This window comes from Pelophylax lessonae (assembly GCF_965119305.1).
Source record: "Pelophylax lessonae genome assembly, chromosome: 1".
Taxonomy (NCBI): Eukaryota; Metazoa; Chordata; class Amphibia; order Anura; family Ranidae; genus Pelophylax; species Pelophylax lessonae.
The window spans coordinates 3,637,539-3,652,967 of record NC_138768.1 but is presented as its reverse complement, the minus strand read 5'-3'; the positions used below and the strand labels follow the sequence as shown (position 1 = coordinate 3,652,967).

General features: G+C 47.1%; 1 protein-coding gene across 1 annotated transcript in view; it reads right to left on the bottom strand.

The window, feature by feature from the left end:
- Nucleotides 1–9,177, bottom strand: part of LOC309550758 (uromodulin-like) — a gene marked incomplete at its 3' end in the record, with an annotated part of 100,116 nt that extends 90,939 nt beyond the window's left edge. The window contains exons 1-4 of the mRNA XM_082251096.1: nt 9,025–9,177; nt 3,962–3,976; nt 2,226–2,423; nt 2,061–2,150 (exon numbers count right to left, since the gene is read on the bottom strand). Of these exons, the coding sequence (XP_082107222.1) occupies nt 2,061–2,150; nt 2,226–2,423; nt 3,962–3,976; nt 9,025–9,082 (361 nt within the window). The 5' untranslated portion in view covers nt 9,083–9,177. The remainder of the gene's footprint in view (nt 1–2,060; nt 2,151–2,225; nt 2,424–3,961; nt 3,977–9,024) is intronic.
- Between the last annotated feature and the right edge of the window lie 6,252 nt (nt 9,178–15,429).

The following is a 15,429-nucleotide window of genomic DNA, read 5'->3' as shown; positions in this document are numbered from 1 at the left end:
ATGTTTTACCAATCGCGGCGATACCTCACAGGTGTGGTTTGAACACCGTTTACATATGTGGGCGCGACTTACGTATACGTTCGTTTCTGGATGCGAGCTTGGAGGGATGGGGGGCACTTTAAATTTATTTTTTTTTCTTATTTATTTTACCTTTTTATTTTTACACTGTCCCTTAAAAAAAAAAAAAACATTTATGAAAGATTTGTGTCATTTTTATTTATTTATTTTTAGTAGTAATGGTGGCAATCTGTGATTTTTAGCGGGACTGCGACATTGCGGCGGACAGATCAGATACCTAACGGACACTATTTGGGGGGACCAGTGACATTACTACAGTAATCAGTGCTAAAAATATGCACTGTCACTGTACTAATGACACTGGCAGGGAAGGGGTTAATTGCAGGGGCGATCAAAGGGTTAAGGGTGCTTACTAACTGTGTGGGGGATGGACTCATTAGATGAACACAGAGATCCGTGTGCCTAAACAGCAGTAATACAAGATCCCTGTGTCCATCTCCAAAAGAACGGCGATCTGCCTTGTTTACAGCGGCAGACCACCATTCTGTCTCTCTGGGGAGCGATCGCGGGTGGCCCCTGTCGCCAACTGGTGCATGCCTCCCCCCCCCCCCGCTGGCTATTGCGCGAATTGACGTACAGGTACGTTGTTTTGTGCATTAGAGCCGACCTGCCGCAATATTTTGCGGTCGGTCAGCAAGTGGTTAAAGTTAAACAATTAAAATGAAAAATTCCTTTAAATATAGTGCGGGGGGGGGGGTGTCTGTCTGTAAAGTGGCACATCTGTACCATGTATAGAACCTGCTGCAGCAAAACTAACATTTATAAAGGGGAAAACAATGACATTTAAATTGCCGGCAATATATTACCATTTCTGGCAATACAGAAATCTTTTTTTTAAAAAAGGTGTAGGGCCCCCCTCCCCCAATCCATACTAGGCCCTTTGGGTCTTGTATGGATTTCAAGGGGAGTCCCTAGTCAAAAAAAAAAAGTGTGCCCCCCTCCCCCAAATTCATACCATCCGTTCATACACCCATGTTTTTTTTTATTGCCGGCAATGACTCATACCTGCGAAGTCCGTTTAAATTTCAAATTTTTTCTTTATAAATGTCAGTTTTGCTGCAGCAGGTTCTATACATGCTACAGATGTGCCACTTTACAGGCAGAAAAAGGGGACCCCCCCCCCCCCCGGCACTATATTTAAAATAATTTTTACTTTTTATTGTTTCACTTTAGGCATCAATAAAATGAATGCTCCTTAAAAAACGATTACTTAACAAATAAAATATTTTGCATTGATACAATGCCCGGGCCCCCAAACTCTTTTTATGGCCAATAACGTGCATATAAGCCTTCAAAATAGAGGCTTTTGATTTTTAATATTTGGGTCCCATAGACTTTAATAGAGTTCCTGGCTCAGGGCCAAACTTTTTCCACACTCGGGAGTTCTGGTGCGAACCGAATGGGGGTGGGGGGATGGGGGGTTGTGTGTTCGGCCCATCTCTACCAGTTGGCCTGAATAAGAAACAAACTGACCCTGGCTAGTTATAAATTGGGGGGCTGCAAAGTGATTGCACTTTACTGCTCCACTCGAAGTCTGCCAGACAAGGTCTGCCTTAGGCCCGGTACGCACTAGTAGTTCTTTTTTAAGCCCAGTGAGCCGAACTGAAAAAAAAAAAAAAATGAAGAGCTCCGGAGGAGCTGCTGTACTAACAATCCAATGTTAGTACAGCAATCTCCCTGATGAGCCGTTGTATTCTGACAGGATGACAGCTCCCCTGCCAGACCACTCTAGTCAGTGCCATTGGCTGAGGGTGCTGATTGGTTGTCGATCTGCAGATCTTATTCGGACATGCCCCTTTGTCAGAAGCTGGCCAGGCCAAATGATGGCTGGTTTCTATTGAACCGGCTGATGCCGTCCGATTTTCAGCTTGTGCCCTTTATTGAAAAACCATAAACCTTCTGCAGTCCCTAACAATGTGAAGGACCCACAATGCAGCCAAAGAGCATGCAATCTTTCCCTAGCAGGGGGAGGAGGGGCTTACTCTGATCTTGGTAGAGGCCGGAATTGCACACACACACTCCCATGGCGCACACCTCGTCTGTAGCGCACTCCTGATAGCAGATCGGGGTCTCTGTGAAAGATAAATCTGATAAATCCCATAGAAGTGATTGTATGAGAGATGGAGAAGATGGAGGAGGACGCTCACCTGTGCAGCAGGAGGAGGTCTGGTTGTAATATAAACCCGGGGGACAGCAGAAGGCGAGATCATCATCAGTGCAGGGGACATCCCCGTCCGGGAGACAAGAGGTATAATCACTACAAAAACATCCATTATACGGATAACAGCCCCCCGAACACGAGGAACAGAGACCAATAGGGCCGGAGTCTGGGGAGTCCCAGGAGTCTGCCAAGAGATAGAGAGATGAGGTTTTTGGGATGTCTATCTATCTATCTATCTATCTATCTATCTATCTATCTATCTATCTATCTATCTATCTATCTATCTATCTATCTATCTGTCTGTCTGTCTGTCTGTCTGTCTGTCTGTCTGTCTGTCTGTCTGTCTGTCTGTCTGTCTGTCTGTCTGTCTATCTATCTATCTATCTATCTATCTATCTATCTGTCTGTCTGTCTGTCTGTCTGTCTGTCTGTCTGTCTGTCTATCTATCTATCTATCTATCTATCTATCTATTGTACAGGACACCGGGAACCTTTACTCTATTATATAAACTCTTTGTATTATACCTATTTTCATTCATTGCCCTTTAAAGTCCCGCTTAGAGGGAACTTTGTTCTATGTAGGACACCAGGAATGTGTCCTGGATGGTAGCTACATTACCCCAATATTTGAGTTGTGGTCCCTTTATTGGGGACAGTTGCAGAGCTTTTGTGGTACTCGGGGGTTCTCACCCATTCAGGGTTCGGTGTCCCAGGTTGGGTTTAGCTGGAGAGACATGACTTCCAGGACTCTCTGGATTGCTAATGCTAAGTTTATATCAGGGACCCGGGATTTCGAAGGTTCAAAGAGACTTTGGGGGGGAAGAGCCTTCAAACCCTGACTACCAGGATTTTGGTTCTAAAGGGTTTAAGTCCCAGGTGAGGGAGGCTTGAAAGGCAGCAGAGGGAAATTAGCACCGGTGTCATGGAAGTGAGCGGAAGAGAGAGAGACTCGCTAGCTGTGTAGGAAGTGGAAGCTCTCAGAAAAGCTGAGACATGGGCTGGTAACCTCCCATGTGGCCGGCCTGACACCCTTACATTGGAGGAGCCTGACCCCTGTATGGGACCGAAGACTAACGGTGAGCCTGCTGCTTTACTACCAGGACAAGGATTGGATTGGACTGTTTGTTTACTTTGGCTGAAGTAAACTGTCTTTTGTTTTGCTGCGATTAAAATAAATCAACTGTTTTGCTTTCACCAAACTGGCTGGTGGTCATTCCAGAGCTACCCCACGTTACACCATCTATCCCAGGGGTTCTCAACCAGGGTTCCATGGAATCCTAGGGTTCCTCCAGAAGTTCCTAAGGGTTCCTTGGGCAATGGGCAATTTCTGCCTCTCGGATAAGTTCCCTCTGACACCATTCATCTTTTCTGGAGGAAGGTAATTCTTCCCAATGTCCACATGTATAAGGAGCGTTCATCTCACCGACCATCACACCAATGTATTATGAGTGGTAGATATAGGAATTATTATCAGGGGTTCCCTGAGACCTGAAAATTATTTTAAGGGTTCCTCTGTGTTGATAACGTTGAGAAAGGCTGTTCTATTCATTCCATATCTATCTATCTATCTATCTATCTATCTATCTATCTATCTATCTATCTATCTATCTATCTATCTATCTATCTATCTATCTATCTATCTATCTATCTATCTATCTATCTATCTATCTATCTATCTATCTATCTATCTATCTATCTGATAAGGACAGGAGAGATACTCACAGACACATTCGGCTCCTGTAAATAGAAAACAAAATAAGGATTAATTCCGAGCTCTCAGACCCCCCCCCCCCCCCACACACCTCACAATCTACATCATCCCTCACATTGTACCATCCCTCACATTGTACCATCCCTCGCATTGTACCATCCCTCCCATTGTACCATCCCTCGCCTTGTATCATCCCTCGCATTGTACCACCCCTCTTATTGTACCATCCCTCGCCTTGTACCATCCCTCACATTGTACCATCCCTCACATTGTACCATCCCTCACATTGTACCATCCCTCGTCTTGTACCATCCCTCACATTGTACCATCCCTCCCATTGTACCATCCCTCGCCTTGTACCATCCCTCGCATTGTACCATCCCTCCCATTGTACCATCCCTCGCCTTGTACCATCCCTCGCATTGTACCATCCCTCCCATTGTACCATCCCTCCCATTGTACCATCCCTTGCCTTGTACCATCCCTCGCATTGTACCATCCCTCGCATTGTACCGTCCCTCGCATTGTACCATCCCTCGCATTGTACCATCCCTCACATTGTACCGTCCCTCGCATTGTACCGTCCCTCACATTGTACCGTCCCTCGCATTGTACCATCCCTGTACCATCTGTGCCATGCCTGTGTACCATCTCCTCTGCTATGCCTGTGTACCATGTGTTCCATGCCTGTACCATCTCCTGTGCCATGCCTGTGTACCATGTGTTCCATGCCTGTACCATCTGTGCCATGCCTGTGTACCATCTCCTGTGCCATGCCTGTGTACCATGTGTTCCATGCCTGTACCATCTGTGCCATGCCTGTGTACCATCTCCTGTGCCATGCCTGTGCACCATCTCCTGTACCATGCCTGTACCATCTCCTGTGCCATGCCTGAACCATCTCCTGTGCCATGCCTGTGTAGCATCTCCTGGGCCATGCCGGAACCATCTCCCGTGCCATGCCTGTGTACCATCTCCCGTGCCATGCCTGTGTACCATCTCCCGTGCCATGCCTGTGTACCATCTCCCGTGCCATGCCTGTGCACCATCTCCTGTGCCATGTCTGAACCATCTCCTGTGCCATGCCTGTACCATGCCGACAGCCCTGCATCTCTTGTACCATGTCCGCAGCCCCTGCACCATGCCCGCAACCCCTGTTTTTGGTCTAGTGGTGGTCCAGTAGCTGCTGCATTTCCCACCCTAGGCTAAAACTTAAGGCAATACGTTTTCCCAGTTTTTTTAGGTAAAATTTGGTGCCTCGGCTTATATTCGGGGCGGTTAGTGCAATCTAACCATTTATTAAAGTATTTTAGAGGTAATGCACTATCCAGCTCTTTATTTATTTGCATGTGAAACTTGGAATGCTTGGAATTCATACAGAGTACAATAAATAGGAGATTGTCGCTCTACAAAGAGATCCTATTATCTATTGGGGCCAATTCAATCCTGATGCTCATGATTTTCATGCCATCTGATCATTGGTTTCTGCCTTGGAATGCTTAGTATACACACGCAGAGGACTGAATTCAAAGACACCCCGAAAATCAAAGTGAAAAAATGATGCAGCAGGCGAGTCCATTTTACTGAAATGTCATTGCGGGACCTCAGAATGGTCCTCAGTAGTGTGTATGGCCCCCATGTGCTTGTATGCATGGCTGACAATGTTGGGGCATTATCCTAATGAGACAATGGATGGTGTCCTGGGGTATTTCCTCCCAGATCTGGACCAGGACATCACTGAGCTCCTGAACAGACTGAGGTGCAACCTGGGGGCGTCGGATGGACCGAAACATAATGTCCCAGAGGTGTTTTATTGGATTTAGGTCAGGTGAGCGTGGGGGCCATTCAATCAAATCCTTCATCCTCCAGGAACTGGCTGCATACTCTCCCCACATGAGGCCGGGCATTGTCATGTACCAGGAGGAACCCAGGACCCACTGCACCATCATAGGGTCTGACAATGGGTCCAAGGATTTCATCCCAATACCTAATGGCAGTCAGAGTCCCATTGTCTACCCTGTAGAGGTCTGTGTGTCCCTCCATGGATACGCCTCCCCAGATCATCACTGCCCCACCACCCAACCGGTCATACTGAACGATGTTACAGACAGCATAATGCAATCTCCTCCATGCTCTTGAGACTGTGTTGGGAGTCACAGCAAACCTTCTGGCAATGGCATGTATTGATGTGCCATCCTGTAGGAGTAAGACTGCCTGTGCAACCTCTATAGGGTTCAGGTATCTCCTCATAGTGTACCAATAGTGTAAATGCACAACTAGTTAAAAAACAGTGAGAAAAGATGAGTAGGGGTTAAAAATGTCAGTGTCCTCCACCTGTAAAACTGATCCTGTTTTGGAGGTTGTCTCATTGTTGCCCATCTAGTGCACCCTCCTGCTCGAACCGACGTAGGTCTACGTCGGTCACGTGCCTGCAGCTAGGAGGTGAGCACGTGGCACCGGTGGCGCGCTCCCACCCCCACTTGTCTGCAAGGACTCCGATGCACGGGGCAGGCAGCTCTGATTGCCACCTGACAGATTGCTGCCCGATTCTCCGATTGCCACCTGACCTCGACAGCAGGGACTCCGATGCATGGGGCAGGCGGCTCCAAATGCCGCCTGCCACCCGTGATCGCTCCCCGCTTAGAGAGAAGGACGGTCGGATGTTGTAAACACAGCTGACCGTTCTTCTCTCTGGAATGATCACAGAGTGACTGTAATCCTTCTATATTGGATCACAGGTCTCTATGGTCATTTCACAAGCCACGCCCCCCCCACAGTTAGAAACACGCCCCTAGGTACACATTTAACCCCTTGATCGCCCACTATGTTAACCCCTTCCCTGCCATTAGTACAGTGACAGTGCATATTTTTAGCACTGATTACTGTAGTAATGTCAATGGTCCCCCCAAAAGTGTAAAAAATGTCAGTCAAGGGTCCGATCTGTCCGCCACAATGTCGCAGTCCTGCAAAAAAAATTGCAGATCGCCGCCATTACTAGTAAAACAAATAAACAATAAAAATGACATAAATCTTTCCCGTAGTTAGTAAACGCAATAACTTTTGCGCAAACCAATCAAAATACGCTTATTGTGATTTTTTTACCAAAAATATGTAGCAGAAAACAAATTGGCCTAAAATGTTAAAAAATTTTGATTTATACATTTTTTTTGGGAATGTTATATAGCAGAATGTGAAAAATATTGTTTTTTTTTTTTAAATTGTCGGTCTTTTTTTCAAAAATTAAAAATCGCACAGGTGATCAAATACCACCAAAAGAAAGCTCTATTTGTGGGCAAAAAAAGGACATAAATTTAATTTGGGTACAGCGTCGCACGACCGCGCAATTGTCCGTTAAAGTAACGCAGTGCCGAATCGCAAAATATAGCCTGGTCAGGAAGGGGGTAAAATCTTCCGTTCTTAAATCGGTTAAAAATACGCTCATTGAGAATTTTTTTGTCAAAGACATGTAGCTAAATACATTTTGGCCTAAATATATGACAAACATTGAATATATTATATATTTTTTAACTGTCAAAGTAGAAAATGTCATTTTTTCGCAAAATTTTCGCGTTTTTTTATTAATATCACAAAAAATGAAAAGCGCAGAGGTGATCAAATACCACCAAAAGAAAGCTCTGTTTGTGGGAAAAAAAGGACGTAAATTTTGTTTGGGTACGGCGTTGCATGACCGCGCAATTGTCAGTTAAAATCGCGCATTGCCAAGTTGCAAAAAGTGGCCTGGACGTTAAGCAGGAAAATCCTCCGGGGCTAAAGTGGTTAAGGGGGGAAATTCCTCCAGAAGTGGTTAAAGAGGAACTAAACTTCCAACTTTAGGTTTTACCTACAGGTAGTGTAAATATCTCCTAAACTTGCACCATTTAGGAGATATTTACTGAGCTAGCAGCCAGCTACGTCACTGGCGCATGCGCTCTGAAGGAATGGCCACCCAGAGCAGTGAGCCATGACCGGCGGCTCCCGAGCACATGCGCGAACCCGGAAGGAAGACCGGGTAGAGATGGACGCTTCCTCCAGTGATGGCATCACATTGCTGGAAGGCTTCATTTTCAGGTTTAACATATAATGTGCTAGTATTCCCCCAAAATGTATGAACATTATGTGTCAGAAAAAATCCCCCACAAAAACACCGAGCACCAATCTGCATGCTTACCCCCTAAGCATAAACTCCCTCTCCTCCCAGTACAAATCCACCCTCCTGCTAAAATTCCCCTGCTCAGCACAAATCTTTACTCCCCCCCCCCCCCCATCCCTCAAATGCCCCTAGTTCCTATGGCCCTGCCTCAAAAAAAATTAATAAATGCACCCCCTCCCAGCACAAACACCGAAAATTTCCCCTTCAAGTACAGGGAAGTATCATCTTCCCTCCACTTCAACTCCCTCCTCCCAGCACAAATTCCCCCCAAAACCTTCCTCCTAGCACAAATCTTCTTCCCTCATCCCCCCTCCCAACACAAATCCCCCTAAATCACCATTCTTAGCACTCTAGTTTTACCGTTCCTTCCTAGAACGATACTTACCCCCCCATCCCCCCCAAATGCCCCCTTCTAACACAAATCCTCTCCCCCCCAATCTCCTTGTGGTTCCCCCCCCCCTACTTCACATGATATCACAGTGCCCAGGGCAGCTTTCCCTCCTGTCCACCCCTTGTCCTGGACCTGTGACGGCAATGCGTGTTTATGTTCCCTGTGACTCGCCATGCGGGCACGTCAGAGCGTGCGTGCGTTCCCGCGCGTCGTGTGTAGGGCAGCCTATTTACTTCAAAGGGCCGTCCTATGTGCGTGAAATGCGCGAAAGGACTTCCTGACCCATTCACAAACTTGTGCAGCACTGATATGTAGGAGGTGCCATTAAGAAATAAATGTCCCCGCCGAGTTTCTGGTCAATGGCAGTGCGTTTCTGGGCGTGGCTTAAAATGTGCGATTTTGCATGCGTTCTGTGTGAAAATGCGCCACCCGGGGAACCGGCCAGTGAAGATCCATCTATAGACCCTGGGGATAGTCATGTTGTAGGTGGGTCTGAGGTCATTTCATGGTGATAGAAAATCCTGCCGACTTACCTGCATGCCGGATGAGAGACGCCAGAAGAAGGGCGAAGTGCAGCGTCAGCGCCCCCATGGCTGACTGGAGGCGAATGATTCGCTGGACTGGGGAAGGAATAGCGCAGAGAGGCAAAGTCTTGTCTTAAATACAAGGAGAATGGAGGAGGGGGGAGGAAGATAATGGAGGAATGCGACATTTCATATTTTATGATTGAATAACCCCCGCACTGCCTCTCTGCTGTCACTGACTAAGGAGGAATGTGCAGAGTATGCGTTCTACAGAGAGAGGAATGTCACCCAACCGATGACAGGGAGCGCACCTAACCCTCGGGGGGCCACACTGCCAGAGGGCCCATCACATGTCTGACCAATGAGAGCCACCTGTGAGATTCCAACATTAACCCTTTCCAGCGTTTTGTATTCATATTTACTCTTTCACTGCCTACATCATAAAGAAAAACACAGGGATGGTGGGAGCCCCTCATAATGGGCACAGCGGGGGTACAGACCCGGGAACTCAGCACAGGGATTGTGAGAACCCCTCATAATGGGCACAGCAGGTGTACAGACCCAGGAACACACCACAGGGATTGTGGGAACCCCTCATAATGGGTATAGCGGGTGTACAGAGCCAGAAACTCAGCACAGGGATGGTGGGAACCCCTCATTATGGGCATACCGGATGTTAAGACCCGGGAAATCAGCACAGGGATGGAGGAAATCCCTCATAATGGGCACAGGAGGTGTGCAGACCCGGGAACTTGCACAGGGATGGTGGGAACCCCTCATAATGGGCACAGCGGGTGTACAGACCTGGGAACTCAGAGCAGGGATGGTGGGAAACTGCCATTCTACTTATTGACAGTGAGGTGTGAGGTTGCTGGTTCCTTAGCTTGTGTGCTTTCAGAAGCCGGGGGCTAGAGTTTCTTCCTTGCCCTAGGAGGAATGCAGGCTCCTGGGGAGGACCCTGGTGAGGGACCCCTGGATAGGCCTGAGACTAGGGCTGAGTCTGTGGAAGACACTGAGCCTGGCCCAAGGAGAGATGTGTCCCTGTCTGCCTTTAGATGGAGGATAGTTGATAAGCTAGAGCGGATTGAGAAAGAGGAGGAGAATTTGGCAGCTTTAAAAGCTGAATTTAAAAAGAAAAAGTTGTTCTGTGCCAAACTCTACAGTAAGAAGAGACCGGCGCTGAGGCCTGAATTGAAGGACTGTGCAGCTAAAACTGAGAGTCATTGACAACGTCATCCAGCACCTGCCATCCTCAGCTTTCATGGGGAGGGACAGGCTAAACATCTTCTATCCAGGCCAGCCAAAACTGTGTAATAAGTGTGGGGATAAAGGGCACTTTGTATCCTCCTGTACGGTAATAAAGTGCTCTCTGTGTCAGGATTTAGGGCATTTGGCAAAGGATTGCAACATTATAAGGTGCAACCTTTGCAATGCGGTGGGGCATCCTTATATCCAGTGTCCTGAGGCAATGCACAACCAGCCTGACCTCATAGGAGAGTTCTTCCGCCTGGACATGGAGGATGCTCAGAGCTCAGCAGCTAGGGTGCCTGCGATTCCCTCTGAGTTTGCGCCAATGCCCAGTGTGCCTGTGTCTTCCCAGTCTGTGGTGCCCCAGTCTGTGTGTTTGCCTAGTGTGCCTGTGTCTTCCCAGTCTGTGGTGCCCCAAACCGTGCCAATGCCCAGTGTGTCAGTGTCTTCCAAGTCTGTGGTGCCCCAGTCTGTGCGTTTGCCTAGTGTGTCTGTGTCTTCCCATTCTTTGATGCCCCAGTCTCTCCGTTTGCCTAGTGTGTCTGTGTCCTCCCAGTCTGTATGTAAGGTATCAATTACTGAGAATGTGTCCAATCCTTCTGTGTCTATGTTTTCCAAAATTGCAGAGACGGCAAGAGGTGCTGAGGCTGTGAGCAATTCGGTTTACACCATTTATTATATTCTTGTTTTTTTGTTTTGTATAGTTATATTCAATTATTTTGTAAATATGTTTTATTTATCCATTTATTTATTATGGTTTTAATGTATATAAGTTGTTGTTTGTAAGATTTTTTACAGACCCGGTAACTCAGCACAGGGATGGTGGGAAACTGCCATTCCACTCCTTGATAGTGAGGTGTGAGGTTGCTGGTTCCTTAGTTTGTGTGCTTCCAGAAGCCGGGGGCTAGAGTTGCTTCTCTGCCCCAGGAGGGATGCTGGATTCTGGGGAGGACCCCAGCGGGGGCCCCCTGGATAGGCCTGAGACTAGGCCTCAGTCTGTTGAAGACATTGGGCCTGGCCCAAGGAGAGATAAGTTCCTGTCTGCCTTTAAGCGGAGGATTGTGGACAAGCTGACACGGATTGATAAAGAGGAGGAGAAATTGGCAGCTTTGAAAGCTGAATTTAAAAAGAAAAAGCTGTTTTGTGCTAAACTGTACAGCAAGAAGAGACCGGCTCTGAGGCCTGATTTGAAGGACTTGGAGCAAGCAGAAAGAGCTGGTGAGCTCTCTGAAGCAAAGCAGCGGAGCATTTAAGGAAAAATACAAGAATGAGGAACGTTTCAGCCGTATGAGGAGAGGAGCCGCTTCCAGCATGGAGAGTGACCCAGTCAGTACGGAGATGCAGGTACCGACAGAGTCAGCAGAGTGAGAAAGTGGGCCTTAAAGGGGGGGCCCAGCTCTTCAACACCTCAGGCACCTGCTGAGCCCCCAATGGTGGAGGCCTAGAGAGTAGTCAGGCTAAGAAACAGCTGCCTCAATTATCCTAATGGCAGTTCCCACTCCGTTAAAAGTGGCAACCATTAATGTTGCCAGCTGGAAATCAGTGAATGCTCATCATATGGCCCTTTTTTTGCTCAGCGAGTTTGATGCTGACATTTTGTTTTTGCAAGAGACCCATCTGAGTAGTCTGGCTGATATACATCTGGCAAAGAAGGAGTGGAAGCGTGGTCCCTCCTCTTGTTCTCTTTCGGCCGAGCCTTACAGCGGGGTTGCGGTCCTTTTTTCCGGTATGGTAACGTGCCGACGGGTAATTGAGGTAGAGATTGGGAGATGCATGATTTTGGATGTCTCTGTGAGGGGGCAGGACCTGCGCCTGATTAACATCTATGGTCCCCAGACGGAATGGGACAGGAAATGCCTCTTTACAAAGATTAAGCCTTTTCTTTTTACGGCTCAGCAGGTTTCTTTGGAGGTGACTTCAACACCATTACTAGGTCTAAAGCCAGGAGAGGTTTCAGAGATAAGCTGGGCTATGAAAACCTTTTCCTAAATGCAATGGTTAGGGAAGCAGGTCTGGTAGATGCGCACATTAAGCGCTGCCCAGACAGCACGGGGTTCACTTTTCAGCGAGGTAAAAATCTGAGTAGGATAGATAGGTTTTTTTTTAAGGGGGACTCTACTTTTTCCTGTGTGTCGTGCAGTGGAGTTGCACCTGTGTGTCAGGCAGTGGAGTTTTCCGATCACTGTATTCTATCTGTGACTATGAATGCCTCTGACGTGCCACCTAGGGGGAGGGGTATCTGGAGATTGAATTCGGTCCTCCTGGATGATGAGGAAGTAAGACAATCCTTTGAGGAATTTTTTCAGGCACAGGTAACTATCCTAGACTTTTGCAACAGTAAGTCTATCACCTACCAGCATTTGCGGAGGAAACTTGACCGCCTTGTTTCGAATGGAGGAGATTCTGAGGAGATCTCTGAGGTGAAGCTCCTCCTGAGGAGACATCAATATGACCGGCACGCCTCTTTGGTTCAGGAAAGGGACTATGGGAAATACCATTCGCCTGACCCTTACCAGAACTGTAAACAGAGCATAGCAGTTAAGATGGCCAATGGCCTGAAGGACAGTACGGGCTCTCTGACGAAGTCTAGGTCAGGGATCCTGGAGGTCGTCAGGCGTTACTATGCTGATCTCCTGGGAGGAAAGAACCTTGATCGGGCAGGAATGTTGAGTTTTTTGGACTCTACACCAGGTCTGGAAAATATTGTTCCTTTGATAAATTTGACAGAGGAAATCACTGCAGATGAGGTGATCCAGGCTATTGATAAACTAGCCATCAGGAAAACGCCAGGGCCAGATGGTTTGACAGCCGAATTCTATAAATGTTTTAAGACGATCCTGGCTTCACACCTTGCGGAGGTTTTTAATGGCTGTTTGCATGAGGGTTCTCTTCCCTCCTTCCATGAGGCAATCTGCAGTGATTCGTCTGTCAAAGGGAAAGGATCCTTCGATGATTGAGAATTGGCGCCCCATTAGCCTTCTAAATGTCGATAGAAAAATACTGGCAAAGATTTTTTTCTGGCGATTATCATCAGTGGCAGGCGATTTGTTATCCCATCACCAGCACTGCTCAGTCCAGGGTAGAAGCACTTTCTCAGCTGTGTTAGCTGTCCGGGAGGCCTTGGAGGACTTGTAGGACTGTTGGTTGGGGTAAATTTCTGCTGACATTGGATCAGGCTAAGGCCTTTGATAGTGTTAATCATGAGTACCTATGGCTCCTTCTTGGCAAGTATGGCCTGGAGAGGGATTTCATTGATTGGCTCAAGATTTTGTACAAGGGACTAAAAGCTTTCCTCTGGTTTATGATTGGTTTGGGCAGCCCTTTTTGGTTGGCTTAGGTGTGCGTCAGGGGTGTCCTTTGAGTCCTCTGCTATATGCGTTTTCAATCGACCACTTCATTAGAAGGCTAGAGAGTGGACCATTGTGTGGGGTACCTTTAGGCATCGCTGGTGAGCCTCCTTTGAAGGTTGTGGCTTATGCTGATGATGTTTCTGTTTTTGTCTCTGGGACTGGGGAAGCGCAGGAGGTGGTCTCAGTGACAAGGCAGTATGCGGAAGCATCAGGTTCAAAGGTCAACCAGGACAAGTGTGAAGCTTTCTGGATGGGCGTGGAAGGTGAGAGCTTTGTTCTCCCGGATGACTTCCCAGAGCCCCAACAAAAAATTAGCATTCTAGGCATTGAATTTGGCCCCGGTGACTATGGTCATGCAAATTAGGTGAACAGGCTGGAGAATACCAATGCCAAGGTGGTGAGCTGGAAAGGTTGGCAGCTTTCCTTAAGGGAAAAGGTTGATCTTATCAAAGGTTACCCGATTCCAATTTTTCTGTATGTCAGTTTTGTCTGCGTTTTGCCAGTGTCTCTCTATACCAGGATCTATTGTTGTTTCTTCCAGCTCTTATGGGGGAACAGAATAAACCTTGTGAAAAGGAGTGGGACTTATCTTCCTAGGTGGAAAGGTGGTCTAGGAATGATCAACCCTGTAGTTTTTTTCTCTCTGATGTTTGTAAAGTACAACCTGGGTAACATGTTGGCAGAGAGACCGCCTGGGTGGGTATTTTCCAGTCCTGGTTTAGGCCCTTTCTGTGAAACTGGGAAAATGGTGGGCCAGTGAAAGGTCAAGCATGATAAGTTCCCAGCTTATGTTGCCCCGTGTTTGAAAATACTTCAGCAGTGGCAATTAATGGCAGGGGAGGTCAGATCTCTTCCAAGGAAAATTCTTGAGAAGCTGATCATGACCTCTTTTTTTTGTGAACCACTGGCCTTAAGTCTGGTTTTGGGGGAGAGTTTGCGACTGATTATTTGGAGAGAATCCCAATAAAGTTTAGGGATCAGGCATGGCTCACTTTCTATTGAAAACTATATGTGAAGGGCAACCTGAAGTTTCTTTCTATAGGTGATCAGGGCTGCCCGAGAGTAGAGTGTGGAGGAGCGGTGGAGTCCATGGATCATTTTCTGCTTCAGTGCTCTTTTAATATAGAGGTGTACAAGAGGGTAGGGAGGGCTCTGAGTGTACCCTTCCTCCCCCATATGAGTTATGTGGAGTGGGTGTATGGGGCATTCCAGACTCGCCGGGATTATGATTTGGAAACACTTTTTTTAGTTAGTCTAGTAGTCCCCTATTTTTACGTGTATCGCACAGTGCCAGGTATCCTTGTGGAGTAAAATCCTCCCTGTCGAGGTGCAAGGCATTCTGGGTGAGGTTGGGAGGATTCGTGGTCTTGAGAAAGACAGGTGGCAACAGGAGGCCTGGATAAAGGTGTGGAGGAATATCAGGACTCTGTAGCTGCTACCTGTTGATCTCGGGGTGTGCGGCTTTTCTTTCTGTCTTTGCTTCACTCCCCTAGATTTTCAGATAAAATATATTTTTGATAAAAGGCTCCATGCATGGTGACGGTGATGTTCTTTAGTCTGGCTCTCTCGTAGGGATTATGCTGTGCGCAATTCGGTTTACATCATTTATTATGTTCTTTTTCTTTTGTTTTGTATAGTTATATTCAATTATTTTGTAAATATGTTATTTATTAATTTATTTATTATGGTTTTATTGTATATAAGTTGTTTTTTGTAAGATTTTTCAATAAACAAAATGAACCCCTCACAATGGGCAGACCCAGGAACTCAGCACAGGGATGGCGGGAACCCCTCATAATGGGCACAGCAGGTGTAC